At 45.0% G+C, this 20,661-nt stretch overlaps 2 protein-coding genes across 3 annotated transcripts in view; one reads left to right on the plus strand and one right to left on the minus strand.

The window, feature by feature from the left end:
• Positions 1–757: 757 nt before the first annotated feature.
• On the minus strand, positions 758–14,212 carry magt1 (magnesium transporter 1). The gene is made up of 10 exons (XM_015965237.3): positions 13,848–14,212; positions 12,455–12,624; positions 12,263–12,380; positions 12,033–12,173; positions 11,745–11,885; positions 4,709–4,798; positions 4,448–4,511; positions 4,082–4,156; positions 1,014–1,104; positions 758–940 (listed from the first exon to the last, which is right to left on the minus strand). Exons 1-10 carry the CDS (start codon positions 13,983–13,985, stop codon positions 925–927), a joined length of 1,044 nt encoding a protein of 347 aa, XP_015820723.1. The 5' UTR covers positions 13,986–14,212; the 3' UTR covers positions 758–924.
• A 2,080-nt stretch (positions 14,213–16,292) lies between these two features.
• Positions 16,293–20,661, plus strand: part of fbxo38 (F-box protein 38) — a 51,091-nt gene continuing 46,722 nt past the window's right edge. The window contains exons 1-2 of one of the 2 annotated variants that reach the window (XM_070553066.1): positions 16,293–16,433; positions 18,182–18,429. In XM_070553066.1, the coding sequence (XP_070409167.1) occupies positions 18,296–18,429 (134 nt within the window). In that variant the 5' untranslated portion in view covers positions 16,293–16,433; positions 18,182–18,295. The remainder of the gene's footprint in view (positions 16,434–18,181; positions 18,430–20,661) is intronic. The other variant, XM_070553068.1, reaches the window with a different exon arrangement.

Genomic DNA, 20,661 nt, shown 5'->3' on the forward strand with positions numbered 1-20,661 from the left:
AATATTTAGTGGTGTTAAAAAATGAAAAAAATGTGATTCTCGCACATTTGTTTGAAACCCTCAGCCAATAACATGACTTGTTCCCTGGGTCCTCCACTCATGGTAGCGTACCAAAAATCCAAATATTTCATCAAAATGGCCAAATCTCAATCTGACACCGTGTGAAGAAGTAGGTTGGGCCTGCAAGTTAAAAGTTAACTTTTAGCCATTTTGATGAAATACTTGGCATTTTGGTACACTACATCATTTATTTTGCAAGAGAACACTCCCAACGTGAGAGGATCTCCGCTCAATAATAAAAGGAGAAACAGCCGGCTGCTACCACTTCTACTTTAGGACAAACTACCAGAGTCTCAAAAATAAATCACAGTTTGAAGTCACAAACAACAAAAGGCGTTTGGTCCTAGAAAACGGCGACTGGTGTTTAGCGCTCTTTCGTTTCCTGCGGCAAAGCCGGTATCAGGCAGATGTGGCCTAGGGATGATGGCCGACGGGAGGGGTTAGGATTTCCGTGTTTGTGTTTAAAAGCTAGCCTGTTTTGCAAATTTGCCATGGCTGCTTAGACCAAAAAAGACAAACCAAAATCAGCTGTTTCCATCAGTTTAAAATGTAGACACAAGTTTTGTCTTAGGATGAAACACAAACTAATCAAAACATGTCAGAATCCAGCTGGACAAAATACTAATCAAGACATTACGGCACGATGGTGAAAATCTCACACACACACACACGCGCACACACGCACACACACACACACGCACACACACACACACACACACACAGACAGATAAGACCGGTCGATGCCAAGTAAACAGCTCTGAGACGTCGTCACCATGCATAGCTCTGTTCTTGGTGTTGATGGCACTTTTTGGAGAAATGGTCCTGAAGTTTTAGCTGGTTTTGAACGTAGGTGGTCACGAACTTCTAACTGATCAGGAAGCTGCGGGAGACAAGAGGAACTTTAGTAAATACGGCAGTAATTTCACCAGTCATACAGCCATGAGTGTCCAGACCTGTACGGGTATCCGTGGTACTTGGCTCTGAAAATGGACAAGAGCCAGCTGAAGAACAGCATCACCAGACAAATTCCTGCTATACACATAACTGACACACAAACACCAACACAAAATGTAAATCCACTGTATGCACTATGAACATGCACTTCCATCGAATTGAACTAGGGCAGGGAAAAAGCATTTCTACTACATACATGTACCGTTACTGTAAATACAGGGTATCTGCGGGTTTAAGGGTGTTGGATAAAAACTGATATTATTATTGAACTAATGTTAATGCTAACATCTGGTGCCATATTAAACGTAGCTTCATCCTGTTGATAGATACCAGGCTCCACCAGTTCCTACAGGGAGGACGACCTTACCTCGGAACCGACCGTTATCAGTAAAACTCCCTTGAGAAAGTCTAGCAATGGCTTTGTTTGATTTAGGGTGCACCTGGAGAAAGTTTAGACTCCCTTTTACAGCTTTCCCGCCTGAGAGTCTAAAGAATGTCAAAATGTGTGTGCGTTAATCTTTGTGTGCTTAATAAATACTTTCAGAAGACGTCAGTCGGATGAGAGTGAACTGAGACCCGTTGTCTGGTGTGTGTCTTTCCTCTCCACTTTGCAAAGTCTAAATTGATTGTTTATGATTGGTATTGGTGTTGATCGATTGATTACTATAAACCCCCGTGCTTTAAACGTTCCCTAAGGTAATCGCAGATCGATAAAATTACCCAACAAAGGGAGCCAAATTTAAGACTTTTTAAGACCTTTTTTAAGGCCACTTTGACCAAATTTAAGCTATTTTAAAGATTAAATTTAAGCTATAATTTCCACCTATTGCCTGGAACCAGTGCTAACCACGTTGCGAACGTGGGATTAGCCATCCAGTTACCATTAAGCTTGCACTTCCCCATGGCGCACGCTCCCACTAGCTTAACCAGCTAATGTGCTCACTTAAAATAGCCCCCTTTCACAACCAACTGAATGTGTACGGTTCCGCTTATGCCAACATCATACACAAAAAATGCTGAACACTAACTAGAAATTCATGAAAATTTTATAGGAATAAAAGAATCTTGTTTATTGAGTCTTTGGTAATTTGACCTTTGGAAACTGTATTTAAGGGTTATTTGTCATTTTGAAGGATTTTTAGGGCCTTAAATTTGGAAAAGCTAATTTAAGACTTTTTAAGGACCCGCGGATACCCTGTAAATAAGGATCAATTGAAGCTAAGTTTAGCCTGAAGCACATCCAGATTAGTTGGGCTCTTCTGCAGGTTGTTGAATGAAAACCCGAACATGCCTGCTAATCATGGTAGCGCTGTAAGCGGACACTGCTGGCTTGTGTGACCCACAAGAATCATCCCACCACTTCTGGTTCTGGTTGTTCACCATTAGTGGAAGTGTTTTATCAGAATTTTTTTAAAATCAATTCTGAACATAAGATACATTACGAGTCTTACAGAAGCGTCCATTCATTGTTTATTTACCCTCAGCCCAGCTTTCCACCGGATACTTAAGCATTGTGTAACACCCGGGAAATGTAGCACCAGCAAAGCGTAATACGCAGCTAATAGCACCGTTTTAGTCAACAGGCGTTTCCACTAGCCGAGAAGCAGCACATCTCTGATGTGATCCAGAAGCGTAGCGTCACACAACCCTGCGAAATTTACACTTTGTGTCTGTGTTGTACGCGTTACGCTTCCAGAACCCGTCCGGCTCAGCGGGTTCAGATCAGGCCAGACAGGAAGTCAAAACACGGGAGCTGTGTAAACGGGAACTCTGAAAGCAAAAGAGACTTCCAGTTGCTTAACTAGTAAATAAAGAACATCCTTTCCAGTTTACCTCCATAGTCAAGGGAAACAGAACAGAAAATAAACCGCAGACCTTACTGGATACAACCGATATTTTTTCCATCTCGTCTCCATTTGTTTGCCTGTTTCAGAGGGTGAGGGGGTGATGTGTGATTGTTTAGTCATGTGAACAGCGAATGAAATCTTCTCAGAACTGTAAATGTGTGCGTTGTGTGTACATAATAACGTAAACTAAGCTTTAATAATTTTCATTCTATACAAAATCTGTGGAGTTTAGAAGCATTAATGTCAGTATATCGGTATCGGCCATAACAGTGATCTTAACTCATTCACTGCCAGCGTTTCTCACCGTTTTTACTGTTTATTTAAGTCACAGAATGTTGCGCGCTAGGATGATGTTGACGCCAAAACAACCAAAACAAAGCGGAGACTCACTTCTTACATCAGGAAGAATCCCCGCGTTTCGAGCGTTATCCGTTCTTTCATAATCCGTTGTTGAATAGTGATCAGCAGAAGCTTTTCCGGTTCGCGCCTCACTTTTTTTACAGCAGCGGCCCAAAACGATTTCCTAACACATGGATGTTCAGGAAGATCACACGTCTTGTGATCTTCCTGATCACGTGACGTGTGACGTATGGGAATGAAGATCGGGTTAGAGCTGAGATGTTTGTTCTCACGGTGCGGGGGCTCTTTCCGACGCCCACACAGTAAAAAAAAAAAATGCAAATGACGACTTTAGTCTTCATTGGCAGTGAATGAGTTAATATCGGATATGGTAGCGGCCCAAAAATTTTCATATTGGTGCAACCCTACTTGTGAGTGTGAACGATCAAAATTCGTGTGATCTTGCAATCCTCCTGTGATGACCTCGTTGGACCAGCTGCGTTAGAACGCCGTCGCTGCCGATTTATGTCTGAAAGGCTCTCGGTGGGAAGGGACTGAACTCATGGAGAATACACACCTACTACGCTACCACTGCTTATGCATGGGGTGGAGCCCGGGTGTGACTCAAACAGCTCTAGCTCCCAGGAGGTGGTCGCTTCCCTCTACATGCACATCACAAGCAGCAGCGCTCTTTGGGAATCAGGTGCTTGTGGTCACAGCAGAAACCGATGTAAGAAAGGTGTGTATGTTAGGAAAGTAAGACTTTAAGGTACTCTGTGGTCTGATGGAGATGCCTCTTCACGGCAGCTCCATGAAAGACCACAGACATCAGGATTGTCCTACTGGTCGGAAGAACAGCTGGATGATAAACGTGTACATACTCTTCCTCTTTCCGATGTCAACGTCAGAAGTAGCAGCCTCACACAGAAGGATTATCCCCAAGGTAATAGCACCATCTGACAGAAAGGTCAAGGGTCAGACAACACTGAGCCATGAAGCTGGTCTGTACCAATGAGCCAAAACATTATGACCAGTGAAAGATGCGCTAACACTGCCGTAACAGCACCACGCGTGCCTTCAACTCAACCACGTGCTGTGCTTCCGGATCTCGTCCAGGTTTAGGGTACAGGTAGGTCTTGGTTCAAGTGTAGATCTCACCTACCTGTTTACACAAACACCCTAACTCCGCCCCCCGGACAACTTTAGACAGGTTAATGACAAACACCTGAGTCCAGCTGAAAGGATACTGAAGAGGAGGACGATGTGCGTCTCTGCCACGAACTGGGCCTGGCTGCTGCCGTGGATGTAGCTCTGGAAAGAAGATTTGGATTTGTGTTTTTGAAGGCCCGTTTTATTCATTTTTTTCTATTTTTCTTCGGTTCTCCTGTAATGGCTGAAGATCTCAAACTGACTGGCGTTTGTTTCCGAGGAACCCAGAAGGAACATTAAATAAACAACACTGAAGCAGGCGTCCGATACGTGCGCGTGTGTGTGTGTTTGTGTCGTACCACTTGTCCGCTGCTCGGGTTCTTGTGTGCATATGGTGGGCCTCGGATGTGGTTCCACATCTGGCCTGACGTCATGATCAGGGTGAAACACTGACAACACAGAAGAGCAGGAGCAGGTGTTCTGGTTAGATGTTGGTATGAGTAGACGCCAGCCTAACCAGACCCGTTTTATTCAGCAGTGGCTGGGTTCAAACCCACTGTGGACAAGTTGGTCTTCTACACAACTAAACGCTGGATCAGGTCTCCTTTCTGTTGGCGTTATGTGTAAATAGCAACTTAACATGTTCCCCTAACTGACATTCAGACACATCCGGTCGGCTCACACGCCTTCTCTCATGGTGTTTCTCCTACGTTTCATCAAATTCTTAATGACTAGTGTCTTTATGGCCGCAGCAGAGCATCATCTGGACCACGTATGGACTCTGTGTGGACGTACAGATCCACTACCAGTCTGAAGACACAAGGATCCCATCACTCTGGAAACCAGATCATCATGCTTGTATGAATTTAAGATCTGAAAATGATCGGCCTTCACGTCATTATTGCACCAGTCTTTAGTCTGGCCTTCCCATATAAGCTTTAAAGCAACTGCAGCTTTTGCAGAAGGCTGCTGCTGGCGTCTTAAAGCTACAAAGGCTAATTTGGAAAACAAATCAACGTAAAACATTGCTTTCGTGCTTCTTAACATTCTAACACTGCACAGCTATAAATATATTGTAGCGATTAAAACAACAATGCAAAAACCTCAACATTCTCTCTCGTTTGGTTAGGGTTTCGTCCAGCAGGGAAGATGCTCGAGCCAGGAGGACCGAGCACATCACTCCTGTTCTTAAATCTCTACACTGGCTACCAGTAAACTACAAAGTGCTACTGCTAGTTTATAAATCACTCAGTGGCATGGGGTCAAACTACGTGTCAGATCTCCTTGCAGTATATCCACCCAGCAGGGCTCCGAGGCCTTTATGAGGCAATCTTCTGTTGGTGATGTCTTCATCTGGACGATGTCCACATGTTCTAATCTCCTTCTCCACATGAAGTAACAATAACGGAAATAAGAATAATGTCTGCCATGGACGTATTGTACGGTAAAGTCAAGGTATTATATGTGGTTTAAATGCTGCAACCGTAGCTATGACTACCTACACCAGCGTTTCCCAACATTGGTCGGTTGAACTTGGTTTCTTTAGAATTTTTAAATTGTATTTTCACGTTGATTGGTGTTCTTGCTGTTCCTGCTAATGGAAAGCACATTGAATTGGCTTTGTGTATGAAATGTGCTGTATAAATGAAGCTGCCTTGCCTTTTTCGACTTGCGTACCTCCTGAGCCGTTTTCTCGAACCACGAGTACCCCCTTAGTCAATGTGTTGATGATTCCCCAAAAGCAGAAAGTACATTAAGTCGTATTAAGTGAAGATAATTTAATTAAAACACTTAAACGCTGAAACACGTCTCACTTCCTGTCTGTCTGTTTATGACAATCCTCATGCAGTTTCCAGAAAACAACAGACTCCATGCGAAAACTGGCCCTCAGCGCCTCCTTGTCCTGCATGTTTTAGGTGTGTCCCTGCTGCCACACACCTGACCTAAATGAATGAGTGATTATCAGGCTTCTGCTGCACTTGATGTCAACCTGAGAAGGCCATGGAAATATGTAAATCAGGTGGGCCGAAGCAGAGACATGGAAAACGTGCAGGACAGGGGGGCGCTTCACTCGAGTAGGAACGGGCCATATGACCTCAAATCTATGTTGTGATATTGTGGTATTCCTGCCTGATGAATCTCATCATTTTTCATGTTTTTCTGTTGCTCGCAGAAGTTAACTGTTGTGGTGAAGGACTGCAGGTAAAAGGATGCTTTGCGGTGTTTTTGTGGACTATATAAATAAGGTTGGAGCTTTATCCTGTGTCTCTTCCTCTGGAACGCAAATAAAGTTAGGGGTTGTATGAACTAGTCGACTTCACCGCTCTGTAGTGACTTTTCATGCCCGTCATCGACTAGTCGCCGTCAGGTGATAATGACCGGCAAGATGCAGTCCTCGGAAAAGACAGCAGATGACGAGCCCCTGCGCGCTGGGAGGCGACGCGCTGTGCCAGAGCGTCGGTATCTGACGCCCGGCGTAAAACGGACATTTGATTGAATTGTGACGTTCACCCTCTTGCAATTCAACCTTCCCCTCACCCCCATCCTAACCTTAACCAGCTTGCGTATGCCAATCTCTGATCGTTGACGCGCTCCAGACATCTGCGTCCTGAGCACGGCCACAGTAACATTATCAAATCAGGTGTCGCCACCTCAAAAACTAATTTAACACGCGATCGTTCATGTCGGCTCATTTCCTTTTATGTTTTCTGTCTTTTATTCTTTCATTTGTGCCTGATGCGTTTCGCTGCTATGGAGCGGGGCGTTTCACCTGTTTTGTAAGTAAGTAAGTAAGTAAAAGTTTATTTATATAGCGCCTTTCACAGATATAAATCACAAAGCGCTGTACAACATGATAAAGATCAGGGCAAATAACTCTAACCAATAAAAACATCAGAAAAACAATAGCTGTGTTAAACGTAGAAAATAAAATCATGACTATAAACAAAGTGAACCCGAACAAAGCCATCATTCTGAAACTTTAGGGAGGGAACACCTGGATGAAAAGGTGAGTTTTTAGATGATTTTTAAAGACCTCTACAGTGTTAGAGAGACGGAGATTTGAAGGTAGACTGTTCCAAAGTCTGGGTGCAATTGTCTGAAAGGCCCTGTCCCCTTTGGTTTTCAGTCTGGTTCGAGGAACAGCCAGGAGGTTTTCAGATGTGGATCTAAGGTTCCGAGAGGTGGTGTGTGGGGATAAAAGCTCAGATAGGTAGCTTGGAGCCTGGTTGTTAAGAGCTCTATAGGTCAGGACTAAAACTTTAAACTGTATTCTATATTCTTCCGGGAGCCAGTGGAGGGACTGTAAAACTGGAGTGATTGTCCTCCGGTAACGCACCTCACCGTTACGGCCGGCGCGCACTCCGCTGTTTTAGCGGTCGGTAGATCGTTTAGAACTGCAGTTCAAAGGTAACTCATGAGGTGAATATATATGAACCCAGGTAGCAGTTTCTCTTTAGGACTGAGAGGAGATGCAGGAAGATAATAAACAGGCAGGACAGAAAAATAGTCAAATAAAAACAAGTTAGTTTTTGTACCTGCTGTTGCAACATACAGACACCATTGAAGGTCATCAGAAGTGAGGAACAGAAAATGAAATAATTATTTTAATGTTTAGAGCAGCAGGAACTCCGAGAGGCTGCAGGCACATCAGTGAGTTTGCGGCCGCTGCGCAGGGGGAGGGGGGAGGGGGCTGGAGCAGAAACTACCGTTGTTAAAAGAAATGTGTTTAACTTTGAAAATGTGGGCGCAATTTTAATTGTCAAAAACTCCAGCGAACCTACCCCCGCTTCAGGTGTGTGACGTCATCAATGACTAGTCGAAGTCGACTCGATTTTCATTACTTGACGGTCGACTTTAAAAAAATGAAGTCATGCAGCCGCTAGCGCTCAGTAATGTATGGTTGATGTATTATCGCCAACCGCGACTGTACGTGAATTTCTTCAAGCTGCGTCAGTGCCACAGCGCGTGGATTCAGGTGCACTTGATCCGGTAATGTTGGTTACATGGACCTCGTTTGAGTTTCAGGAGCTGATGCTGAACAGAAAAACCTCCTCGGTAAATAATTTAAGTCGTATCTGCGTTAATTTCTTGTTAACACTAATCCCCTAAAATGGCACGGACGTCTCCCGAGATTTAGTTTGAACACACTTCCATCCGCAGCTTTTCCTCCCGATAACGCTCGTGGTTGTTCAGCTTCTCTCTCCCCGTCTCGCTCACCGCGGACCTGACCTCTAACCCCAGACCCACCGATCAGAGCGTCGCTCAACCAGAGACAGAGAAAAGGAATACACATCCAATTTATTTATTAATGTCGACAAAAAAAAAACGCAGCAACGCATCATTTTACCGTTGGTTATCTACTGAAGCGACACCTGAGTTCTATGAGAAAACGAAAAACATTAAAAGTGATTAAACGAATCAGAAAAGTTATTTCTGTTTTTACATTTTTTCAAACTATAATTTTGTGTTTTCATCAAATTTAGCTTGAATTTTATTGAAGTCTCATCTTTTATGAGGATTTTTGTGTTGCTTTGTCTGAAGAATGAATTATAACACAACATGAAAACTACTTAAAAGGTTTATTTTAATAAGTTTTGAACTTTAAAGGTTCAATAATTTTTAGAAGTATTTGTTCTACTGTGAGAATGTAAAACCAGTCGTTCAGTCATAAATACATAAATAGAAGAAAACAATATATTGTGATATAGATTTTAGGCCTTTTGGCCCAGAATAATAAACCAAGCCCCCCTTGTTCTGCATGTTTTTCATGTCTCAGCTTCAGCCCACCTGATTTACATATCTGCATGGCCTTCTCAGGATGACATCAAGTGCTGCAGAAACCTGTTAATCGCTCAGGGTTTCCCTTACATAGGCGCAGCCGTGGCGGGCCGCCACGGCTGAAATCCCACCGCCACGCCTACAACATCCCAAGTTTTATTGATGGTTTTTTTTTTTTGTTTTTTTTTTTGCGCCGTTTCCCGAAGAAGCAGCGGGAACTACTGTGTTGTTGCTTGTGATCACAGCCGGCAGGTAGCAAGGAGGAGGAGGCAGGGCAGGGTGGTTACAGCTATGAGCGTATGGATAAAGCATTTTTGACGAATACGAGCAAGAAACGAGTGTAAAACTCGAAAATATCTGTAATCGTGCTGAATGAAATCCTCATTGGGTAACTGACTGTCTTCACGCTCTGTGATTGGCCAGTCAGATAGAGCGCCCGCCCCTCCCTACACACAGCCGGGAGCTCCGTCAGCTCGGCCCGGGCATCGACGCACACACACAGACAGTAAAGCCGGGCATACACTGTGCGACTTTTTCACTTTTTTGAGCAGATTTTCCACTCGTGCGAGAATCCACAAGATCGGGGCGAGTTTAGCGTTGAGCGTGGTGTAGTGTACAGGGGGTTACGAGAGGCGATTAACACCACGTGACCAGCTACCGATCAGCAATCGTGAGCTGCACGGACTTCTGGAGTGTTTGATATTTATCTCGTTCCTCATGAGGGTTGAAGCGGCGCAGCGAGCAGCTGCGACCCAAAAAGTACCAGAACCGCTCACGGCGCATTCGCAATCATGCATCAACTCCGCTCACCCGCTATTTCCCTAATAACACACATTGTTCATTTTTGTTTCTACACATTTTTTACTCACAAAGATTGTCAAGAAAGCGTGTTTGTCGTGTTCATGTCAAATTAAACTGATCACAAAACACAGATTTAGTTTCTTTATTTTGTTTCCTCATCCAACCCCCATAAATCCCTGTGTGTCCTCCTGCAGCACTCCCGAAGGACAACAGGCAAAAACAAGACAAAAAGTCTGACGTGTTGTGTTAAAAACTGCTATTTTTGGCATATTTTAGGTCCGACGTGTTGCTACCAGACGTACAGTGAGCACATGACTCGTGAGATCTGCCCTGCGCTGAAGTCGTACAGTTTGAGCTGAAGCTGAGTGTTACGAGTGAAAAAGTCGCACAGTGTCCGCCCAGCTTATTATAATGTTCACTGTAATGCATCTTGATGTTCTTAACAAATAAATTAAATAAAAAATTATTGGTCAATAACGCCAAATATGTAAATGTGTGTTTCAGTCATTTTTATACTGGCTTAAAAATACTTCATTAAGTCTACTAAGCAGGGGTGTAGAAGGTGTTTAATAGGGCCAGCCCAGTAATGATCTTGGACCAAAATAAAGGGGGCAGAGAGTCAAATAAAGGGGGGCAAAAGAAGATGCTGGATTGGTGCAGTTCAAAGTGGAGAGCATCAAATAAAACAATATTAACATAAAGGTGAGACGTGTCATTCCCCCCCCCCCCCCCCCCCCCCCCCCCCCCCCCCCCCCGCCAACACCACCTCCACCACAGCTGGAAAAATTCCTAGGGGAAACACTGTCGCTCATTCATTTAGATCAGGTGTGGCAGCAGGGACACACCTAAAATATGTAGGACGGAGGGTTGCTGAGGACCAGGGTTAAGACACACTATGAAGGAAAACCAGAGCAGGACTGCAGCTGCTACTGGGAGAGGGCCTGAAGCTTCGTTCACACCAAATGCAGACTGGATGCGATCCAGTTTCACATGGATCAGAAACCATCGAGTCCAGTCAGAGCATTTGCACCACCTGTCAGTAAGTTTTAAGGGGGTGCTTGTGCAATGAGAAAATGGCTCAGGGTGTCCACGAGTCAAAAAAGGTTGGGAACCACTGACCTACAGCACTACATGGACTCAGGCCTAGTCCACACATAGCCAGGTTTTTTAAAAACGAATATCCGCCCCTCCAGAAACGCATCCACACCACCTCGTTTAAAAAAAACAAACTCTGTCCACACGTACCCGGATAAATACGTTGTTAAGGACATGCCAGACCTGTAGGCGGCAGTACTTCCCCCGTTCTTAAACTCGTCCTTCGTCTGTGGTCTTCCGCAAGGAGCAGTAATTCCGCTTGCAAAAACAAACAAGCAGAAAGCGCTTGGACAATTGATAAAGCGAGCGCAGCTCTGAGGGCATCCATGCTGTCGGCTAGTGTAAACACAGGTCGCACACGTGATGTCAGCAGTTTTTGTAGCAGAAAGTGACGTTGCGGACCTTAAAACTCTGGTTTTGTCCGTCCACACGCAGACACCCAAAAAGGAGAAAACGCAGATCTTCACTTTGGCCGGAGTTTTTAAAAAGATCCGTTTTCGTGTGAAAAAACTCCGTTTTCGTGTGGATGACAGGTCAAAACGTAGAATATCTACGTTTTGGCAGATCCCCGGCTACGTGTGGACAGGGCCTCAGAACAAGGACAGATAGCTGATGCTGCTCATTCCCATCATCAATCAGGCGGGGTCCCAGATTCCTCACATTATTTATGAGTGAGTGAGTGAGTGAGTGAGTGTGAGAGAGAGAGTTGGAAGAAGTTACCAGTGCAGAGAAGGCCCACACGTTCTTATTAAAAAGAAACTCCAGATTGTTTCTTCGTAGATAAGCCAGACCTCCAATAACAGCCAGGAGGAAACCCAGCAGGAGGGGCCCTGCATAGTTGGGGGGGCGAATGACCCGGATCTGAAACACAACAGCAGAACTGTAATGATCACACGTTTAAACAATCCTTTTTCTTAGACTTTAGTGTTTATTTTCATTAAAACTATCAGCCACAGCACTCATTTTGAGACCTTGGCCAAACATCTACCTGATGGGCCAAACATTTACCTGCACATCTGTCCTGTCAGCCACCCATCTAGCCAGCTGTTCAGCTGAAAATCCTCTAACCTGCAGCTCGTAAGTGTCAGCTCTGCGGGGCTTCCCTTTGTGTGGAAAGTGGAGGAAGGTTGGAGCGGAGTTCATATTAAGCTGCAAACAGACACAATCAACGTGCATCTCAGAGGGCTTCAACAGTCTCTCCACATATATATATATATTCTGAACAGTGTCAATCTCACCATCTGAAAAACATCTGATCCTTCATCAAAATCCACTGAAGCAAAGAAGATTTTGTTGGTAAAGGCTGAGGAATAACGCCAGGAGTTGGCCAGCACCTGGAACTCCTCGTCTGCTTGTCTGGAGACAAAGGAAGCTCTAAATTCAGGACGACTAATACAAATGAAACCCGTTTATTCATGGTTGTGTCTCACCTGCAAACGCCACACTGTCTCTGTGGCTGCAGCGCCGTGAACATGATGAACACGGAGTAGTTCCTGGGAGGAGCTTTCACAAACCTACGGAACTTATCTCCATTCATCTTGATGACTGAACGCTTGGAGGTCCAGTCCATCATCTGAGTCACCTTCTCTGACAGCAGAGTCTGCACATGACACACACACACACACACTGGTGATCTTCTCAGTCCCTACACCACCAGCAGGTCCCTGAGGTCCAGTGGGAAAAACAGATCCTTCCTTCTTCTGTTCATGAAAACTTTTTGTCATTCCACTGGGAGATTTTCAGCATTGAAGACTATTTTTTTCTACTTGAACAGCTAGTTACAACCATGTAATCTGAGATTATCTCCCGTTGCACCACTAAAAAAATTAGATGGCATTTATGACCAAAATGGCCACTCTAGTCTAGAGCCCCGTTAAAGGTGCAATAAGTAAGAACGACATCATGTGGACAAACTTGGTAACCACTATCACTTTCTCACAGCCTTTCATGGCTGTTGCACTTACTACATGCATTACGGTAAGATTTCTCTGGCATAGAGGAAGTGCTGTTTACCTTCTTGTTTTTAGCTTGCTGCTATAATTCTGAACGACTCATTTAAAGGAATGACTGATTCACTTCACACACATTTCACTGTAATATTGGGTTGTTAGTAATTTAAAAAAGTAGCTTGAGATATTTTAGCGCCGAATATTTGCTTGTAATTGACTGTTAGCATTGTTGGCTCTATGTTAGCCACTAGCTTACTTCACCCAACATTTGAGTAAAACATTAGATATGTTCTGACATGACTGAGGCATTCGACTGTTTTGTGGTTGTAGAATTCCTACATATTGCTCCTTTAATTCTACGCTAAACAAGTGCAGTCATACCCCAACTTCTCACTATTTATCTATAAATGTGTTCGTTGACTACCTATAAAGCTGCTGACGTGGAGAAGCACAACACATGAATTGTATTTGTTGTCTGACTGTTCATTTGAATTAAATGAGAAGGGAAGTCTTTTGGCTCAGAGGGATTTCCTGCAGCAGCCGCTGCTCAGCAGAGGAAATGCATTCTACCGATGCCATTAAAATCTTGTGTTCGGCAGGAAAACAAGCTCACACGCTGAGCTAATCTGCTCTTCACCTGTACCAGGAGGAACACACCGATGGGTGGAAGTTCTGGAGGGGAACTCAAACGCCCGGAAAACTAGGACGACCTGACCGTTCAGTCCAAGTTCCGCTTTGGTTCTGGTGACACTAACATTAGCCAGTGTCTGCTGTCAGAAACTACTTTAGCTACAGCTAGCTCCTAAGTTTAACTGAAGCCTGATTAAACCCGACCCGAGCAGCATGAGCGTCTCCAGCTGCTGGAACGGTTTACCTCTTTCTTCTTCTGAGCATCGCAGGGTTCGGAGCAGAAAGCGAGCAGAAATAAGCACCAAATCAGAACTTTGTCCAACATTCTGCCACACGCTTCCCTTCTGTCGGCGACGCGCGCACACACGCACACGCAAGTCATTTCTGTCAACTTCCCATTGGACAGTTGTCAGCCAATCACAAAGAGCCGGGCGTGCAGCGTCCACTAGTATGTGGCTGTCCTTCTCCTTCTTCCTCTCTTGGTTGTTTGACGCATTGCAAACCGCTCCGAGGTGCACCGCGCCCCCTGCTGGACAGGAGTGTAACACCACCCCACTTGTGTCAGGTTCCTCTTTCTGCAAATCTGATTTGTAATTTTCTTGTTTCATACATGCTGCAACTAACTAACTAACTAACTAACTAACTAACTAACTAACTAACTAACTAACTAACTAACTAACTAACTAACTAACTAACTAACTAACTAACTAACTAACTAACTAACTTTATTGACTGTTAATTAATTTGACTGTATCTGTCCTAAAACCCTCGGGTTGTAGTTGGTGAACTGTGCTGCCTGTTATTTTATTATTTTATGTCTTTATTGTTCATTATAGTTCATGTGGTTTACATGTTTGGTTCCAGGGTTTGGCACAAAAAATAGTTTTTGTTTCCTGTGTGTTTTTCCTCCCATTTACCCAGAGGAACAGGGCCTCATCTCGGTTCCAGAGAGGGTCCACTGGACCTCGATATTCCTGATCTGCAGAGGACCTCCACGAAGGGTAGGTAGACCGGCACGATGGTGTCTCATGTGTTTATGTACTCCTAACCAAAGCTTAATGCGAAAACAACACCTTCAGTTCCCGTCAGAACAATCGCTTCATCGGATTTGTTGGTTCTGATTAACATCACACGTCATCCATCAACCGCCTCATCCACTTTAGTTACACCATACATTTAGTTTTAAAGTCAGTCTAGTTTAATTTGTTAGAAATAAAATTCTTAACTTTTAAACTTGATTCTCTCTATTCTGTTGTCTCTGAGTGAATACGAAGCGGTTATCTAATCCCTGCAATAAAAAGATCCAATCTTCTGGTTTAAATAACCTCACAGATCCGTAAGGTGGATTTCATATTTCCGATGGAATCCCACGCCTTATGGCTCATTAAATAACTGTAATCTATTTCATTACAACGACGACTGAAAGAGCGCATGAAGGAGATTCATCAACTGGTTCGATCAACCCTGCTTGAAGCTGGAGCTCGCCAGAAACGGGCATATGACTCTACAGCTCATGGACCATCTTTTGCACCTGGGGACAAAGTCTGGGTGTACTGTCAGTCCGAAATAAAGGTCTTTCCCCTTAGCTAATGAGCCCCTGGCAAGGACCTGGAGAGATCTTGGACTGGATCTCTGAGGTGGTGTTCCGAGTTCGCCTACCTGGACGAGGCCGGTGAGTGGTCCTTCACAAAGACCGTTTGGCACCATATCGGCCACGAACTGTTGTGCTTACGGCTGCTGATGGGAGTGGTCCCTCGTCCTTTTTCGAAAACACGGGACTGGCCAGTGACGTGGTGGTGGATGGAACTGTGGTGGGAGGTGTTGACCCGGGGAGGCCAGTACGTATTTGGCGCCAGCCGGGTCAATTCAGAGACTTTATGCCTGGGGACGTTGAGGGTTGTGAGGACACTTAACCCACTAAGAAGGGGTGTGTGTAGTACCCCCCCCCCCCCCCACACACACACACACACTGCCAGGCTAAGCAGTGGTGTGGTGCATTGTGGGAGTAAATCACAGTTGTTTGTTCCATTTTGGTTGCGTTATGTACAGCTTTATTGTTCTGGGTTATGTTAGCATTGTTTTACTTTTGTTTAGTGTTTTATATGTTTTATATGCACCCTCCCTGCACACCCCCCCCCCCCCCCACCCACCCACCCACCCACCACCCTACCGTCCACTCCTTTGTTCCCTCCTCTCCATGACTGATGTCAAGTTGTTGTTATTGTTGTTGTTAGCCTCAAGGGCAACATGCCGATTATCACTTTGGACAAAAAGCGTCTGCTAAATACATAAACATAAACATATATGTGTTGCTGTCAGTTGGTATTACTTTCAAACCGTGAGTTGGTGTTCGATGCTGGCAGATGGAGTGGGAAGCTGCTCAGTGTTAAAATAAAGTTGTTGACTGCTAAGTTGACATCAGTGTCTGTTCTCATTAGCTGAAACTCCTTCCGGCAATCTACGCTACAGTATTTATCCTAGTGAATTTATAATTAAAGGGTAAACTAGTAGTAGATTGGAATAAAGAACAAATATCTCTCTGTCTAACTTGTCCTGGTTGTCTTCAGGTTTGGTTATTACATGGAAATATCCAACAGAAAAGCTGCATCTGCCACCCACTGTCTCCTCTTCCTCTGCGCTTTAGCGCCATATCTCAGTTTCACCGCTAGGTGGCGCCATCGCGCGGTGCCGCTGCTTGACTCAGCACTAGTTAACAAAGTGGAAGAAGAAGAGAAGCCTCAGTTCTGGCTGCCGGCCTTGTGTTCGTGAATGAAGTCCGCCAATAATGTCTGAAGAACAGGCTTCCCCCGGCTCGGAACACCGGTGACCGGTAGGTTTGAAACACTTTTGCTTTCTTTCCCGTCTAGAGCCCGGTAGGAGCCGAGCACGCGCTCCCCTCGCACGTAGCAGGTGTGTTTTGCTTGTAAACAAGATAGCTGCTAGTGCTGACACTGGCTTAGCAGGTGGGCTAGCCTGGCTTAAGGTGGACATCCAGAGCTTCTCCACCTCAGTAATACCTGCAGCGTCTCAACGTGACGTTTCCCTTCGTCATGTTTTCTCCCTGCACGTGAACATCTCAGCATGGTCCACAGCTGTTCTCCTCTCTAGCTTCTTCCAGAGGTCTAGGTGACAGACCACATGTACAGAAATGAGGTTCATAACGATTCCCCGGAGAGAAAAACGGTCATTAAAATACAGCATAATTGACAGATTTACTAAGATGTTAAAAATCCCTGGAGCCTCTGAAACAAACAGTAAAGACTCAGGATGAGTGTGTTCATGGGACCACACCACACGCTGTCAGTAATAATAATAATAATAATAATAATAATAATAGACCCTGGGCTCTTAATGGGATTCATGCTTGTGTTTTAATGAGATTTCCAGGTTCTGAAGCTGCTTCTATTTGTAATAAAGTACTTGAAAGTGCTGGTAACTAGAAGTGTACCCTAAGGTTGTGATCACCAGCAGCTCTTAGGGTATTCCTCTAGTTACCAACCTCTAGTTACTGGCTGATATGAAGATCAAATGAATCTGTGATCAGCCAGTGTTTTTATTTTTCCATCTGTGAGTAAATTCACCACTGCTAAGCGGCAATGAGTTATCAGAACCAGGAAGAGAAGGAAGGTTTTTACCTACAGAACCGTCATGTTCGGCTTCATGGTTTGGTGTTTATGGTTACCTGAGATAAATGAAATTATTCTATAATCAGTCTCAGTTTAGGATGTTCTCAGAGGTGGACCAATGTCTGGACTTGTCTCTTTGAAATCCTTTCATCATTTTATTTATATAATATTCAAAAAAAATCTAATGCTGCCCTCTGGGTCAGGTCTCTAGGTCTCAGATGGATTTTACGTGGACAAATAAAGGTCAAATCATATTTTTAACCCTCAGGCTTCACGTAAGGGAGTCAGATGGTGTTTTATTTTCTTATCAGAGGTCAGACTGACTTTTTGAATTCAATACAAACAGCAGAAGATCAAAAGAAATGTGTAGACTTTCTTGCCTGCGCCACATATGGATAAATGACTGAATTTGGTGGTGAACAGTAAAAATCATAAATTTGACTACTTCTGTTCAAAATGAAACCCTAATATCACAGAAAGCATGATTATTTGCTGCAGATGTTACAGGATCAAAAACTGGTTTGAATGGAGGTCAATGGGACGTTTTTGTCCACTAAAGACTCAAGTGTATAGTGTTTATTCTTTTATAGTCTTCCCTTGGTCTGTTTTCAACGTTCCAAATTGAATTTCAAAATTTTTCCAGAGAGAGGTTTTGAGACAAAATTTTGTACCATCTGCACAAACAAGGGTGAAATGACGTCCAAAAGAAAAGCAACAAACTGCCCAAATGGACACAAATGTCCCTAATGAAGCCTGAGAGTTAATGATCCTTGATAAAATATTTATCTAACAAATAAATATGAGGTGAATGTATACTGAAGTAGGAGTATATTGAAGTATTTGATTAATTAGATAATTAAAGACAAAGATGGACTGCTTATCTGAGAAGTGGAGATTGATATATTTCTTTTCATACATAGATGAAGCATTTTTCCCTGTTGATGTTTTCCAGGTCTCAGGTTTATTCAGAACTTGGGCAGTGTGTGTGTGTGTGCCTGTATGTGCGTGTGTGTGTGTGCACACATGCACATGCATTTGTGCACGTGTGGACACTAACTCTAAAGTGATGGGACCAAGGAGGAAGGCTTCAAAACTGCCCCCTCCAGCAGGCAGCAGTGGAGGGGACGTAGCCCTGAGAGCCGCCGAGCCCAAGGACTACATCAATGAACTGTCCCACGAGGTCCTCTGTCACATATTCAGGTACAACACCCTCTCCCACGAGGTCCTCTGTCGCATATTCAGGTACACCACCCTCTCCCACGAGGTCCTCTGTCACATATTCAGGTACACCACCCTCTCCCACGAGGTCCTCTGTCACATATTCAGGTACAACACCTCCCATGAGGTCCTCTGTCACATATTCAGGTACAACACCTCCCACGAGGTCCTCTGTCACATATTCAGGTACAACACCCTCTCCCACGAGGTCCTCTGTCACATATTCAGGTACACCACCCTCTCCCACGAGGTCCTCTGTCACATATTCAGGTACACCACCCTCTCCCACGAGGTCCTCTGTCACATATTCAGGTACACCACCCTCTCCCACGAGGTCCTCTGTCACATATTCAGGTACAACACCCTCTCCCACGAGGTCCTCTGTCGCATATTCAGGTACACCACCCTCTCCCACGAGGTCCTCTGTCACATATTCAGGTACAACACCCTCTCCCACGAGGTCCTCTGTCACATATTCAGGTACAACACCTCCCATGAGGTCCTCTGTCACATATTCAGGTACAACACCTCCAATGAGGTCCTCTGTCACATATTCAGGTACAACACCTCCAATGAGGTCCTCTGTCACATATTCAGGTACAACACCTCCCATGAGGTCCTCTGTCACATATTCAGGTACAACACCTCCATTGAGGTCCTCTGTCACATATTCAGGTACACCACCCTCTCCCATGAGGTCCTCTGTCACATATTCAGGTACAACACCTCCCATGAGGTCCTCTGTCACATATTCAGGTACAGCACCTCCCATGAGGTCCTCTGTCACATATTCAGGTACACCACCCTCTCCCATGAGGTCCTCTGTCACATATTCAGGTACAACACCTCCCATGAGGTCCTCTGTCACATATTCAGGTACACCACCCTCTCCCATGAGGTCCTCTGTCACATATTCAGGTACACCACCCTCTCCCACGAGGTCCTCTGTCACATATTCAGGTACAACACCTCCCATGAGGTCCTCTGTCACATATTCAGGTACACCACCTCCCATGAGGTCCTCTGTCACATATTCAGGTACACCACCTCCCATGAGGTCCTCTGTCACATATTCAGGTACACCACCCTCTCCCGCGAGGTCCTCTGTCACATATTCAGGTACAACACCCTCTCCCACGAGGTCCTCTGTCACATATTCAGGTACACCACCCTCTCCCACGAGGTCCTCTGTCACATATTCAGGTACACCACCCTCTCCCACGAGGTCCTCTGTCACATATTCAGGTACACCACCTCCCATGAGGTCCTCTATCACATATTCAGGTACACCACCCTCTCCCGCGAGGTCCTCTGTCACATATTCAGGTACAACACCCTCTCCCACGAGGTCCTCTGTCACATATTCAGGTACACCACCTCCCATGAGGTCCTCTGTCACATATTCAGGTACACCACCCTCTCCCACGAGGTCCTCTGTCACATATTCAGGTATAACACCTCCCATGAGATCCTCTGTCACATATTCAGGTACAACACCCTCTCCCGCGAGGTCCTCTGTCACATATTCAGGTACACCACCCTCTCCCATGAGGTCCTCTGTCACATATTCAGGTACACCACCCTCTCCCACGAGGTCCTCCACATATTCAGGTATAACACCTCCCATGAGATCCTCTGTCACATATTCAGGTACAACACCCTCTCCCGCGAGGTCCTCTGTCACATATTCAGGTACAACACCCTCTCCCACGAGGTCCTCTGTCACATATTCAGGTACAACACCCTCTCCCACGAGGTCCTCTGTCACATATTCAGGTACACCACCTCCCATGAGATCCTCTGTCACATATTCAGGTACAACACCTCCCACGAGGTCCTCTGTCACATATTCAGGTACAACACCTCCCGCGAGGTCCTCTGTCACATATTCAGGTACAACACCCTCTCCCACGAGGTCCTCTGTCACATATTCAGGTACAACACCCTCTCCCACGAGGTCCTCTGTCACATATTCAGGTACACCACCTCCCACGAGGTCCTCTGTCACATATTCAGGTACACCACCTCCCATGAGGTCCTCTATCACATATTCAGGTACAACACCCTCTCCCATGAGATCCTCTGTCACATATTCAGGTACAACACCTCCCACGAGGTCCTCTGTCACATATTCAGGTACAACACCCGTCAGATGCACCATCCTGTTTGATCAGAGGCCCTATTGCTTTAGTGAATACATGATTTAACTATGTG

This window comes from Nothobranchius furzeri, chromosome 1 (genome assembly GCF_043380555.1).
Source record: "Nothobranchius furzeri strain GRZ-AD chromosome 1, NfurGRZ-RIMD1, whole genome shotgun sequence".
NCBI lineage: Eukaryota > Metazoa > Chordata > Actinopteri > Cyprinodontiformes > Nothobranchiidae > Nothobranchius > Nothobranchius furzeri.

What these genes read in the sequence shown, in the direction of transcription:
- magt1 (XM_015965237.3), bottom strand. Translation starts at nt 13,985, where the DNA reads ATGACTTGCGTGTGCGTGTGTGCGCGCGTCGCCGACAGAAGGGAAGCG. An exon ending in GCACATCGTCCTCCTCTTCA is followed by an intron (nt 4,157 to 4,447) that starts GTATCCTTTCAG and finishes CCTTTCTGTCAG; the next exon opens with ATGGTGCTATTACCTTGGGG. An exon ending in TGACATCGGAAAGAGGAAGA is followed by an intron (nt 1,105 to 4,081) that starts GTATGTACACGT and finishes TTTGTGTGTCAG; the next exon opens with TTATGTGTATAGCAGGAATT.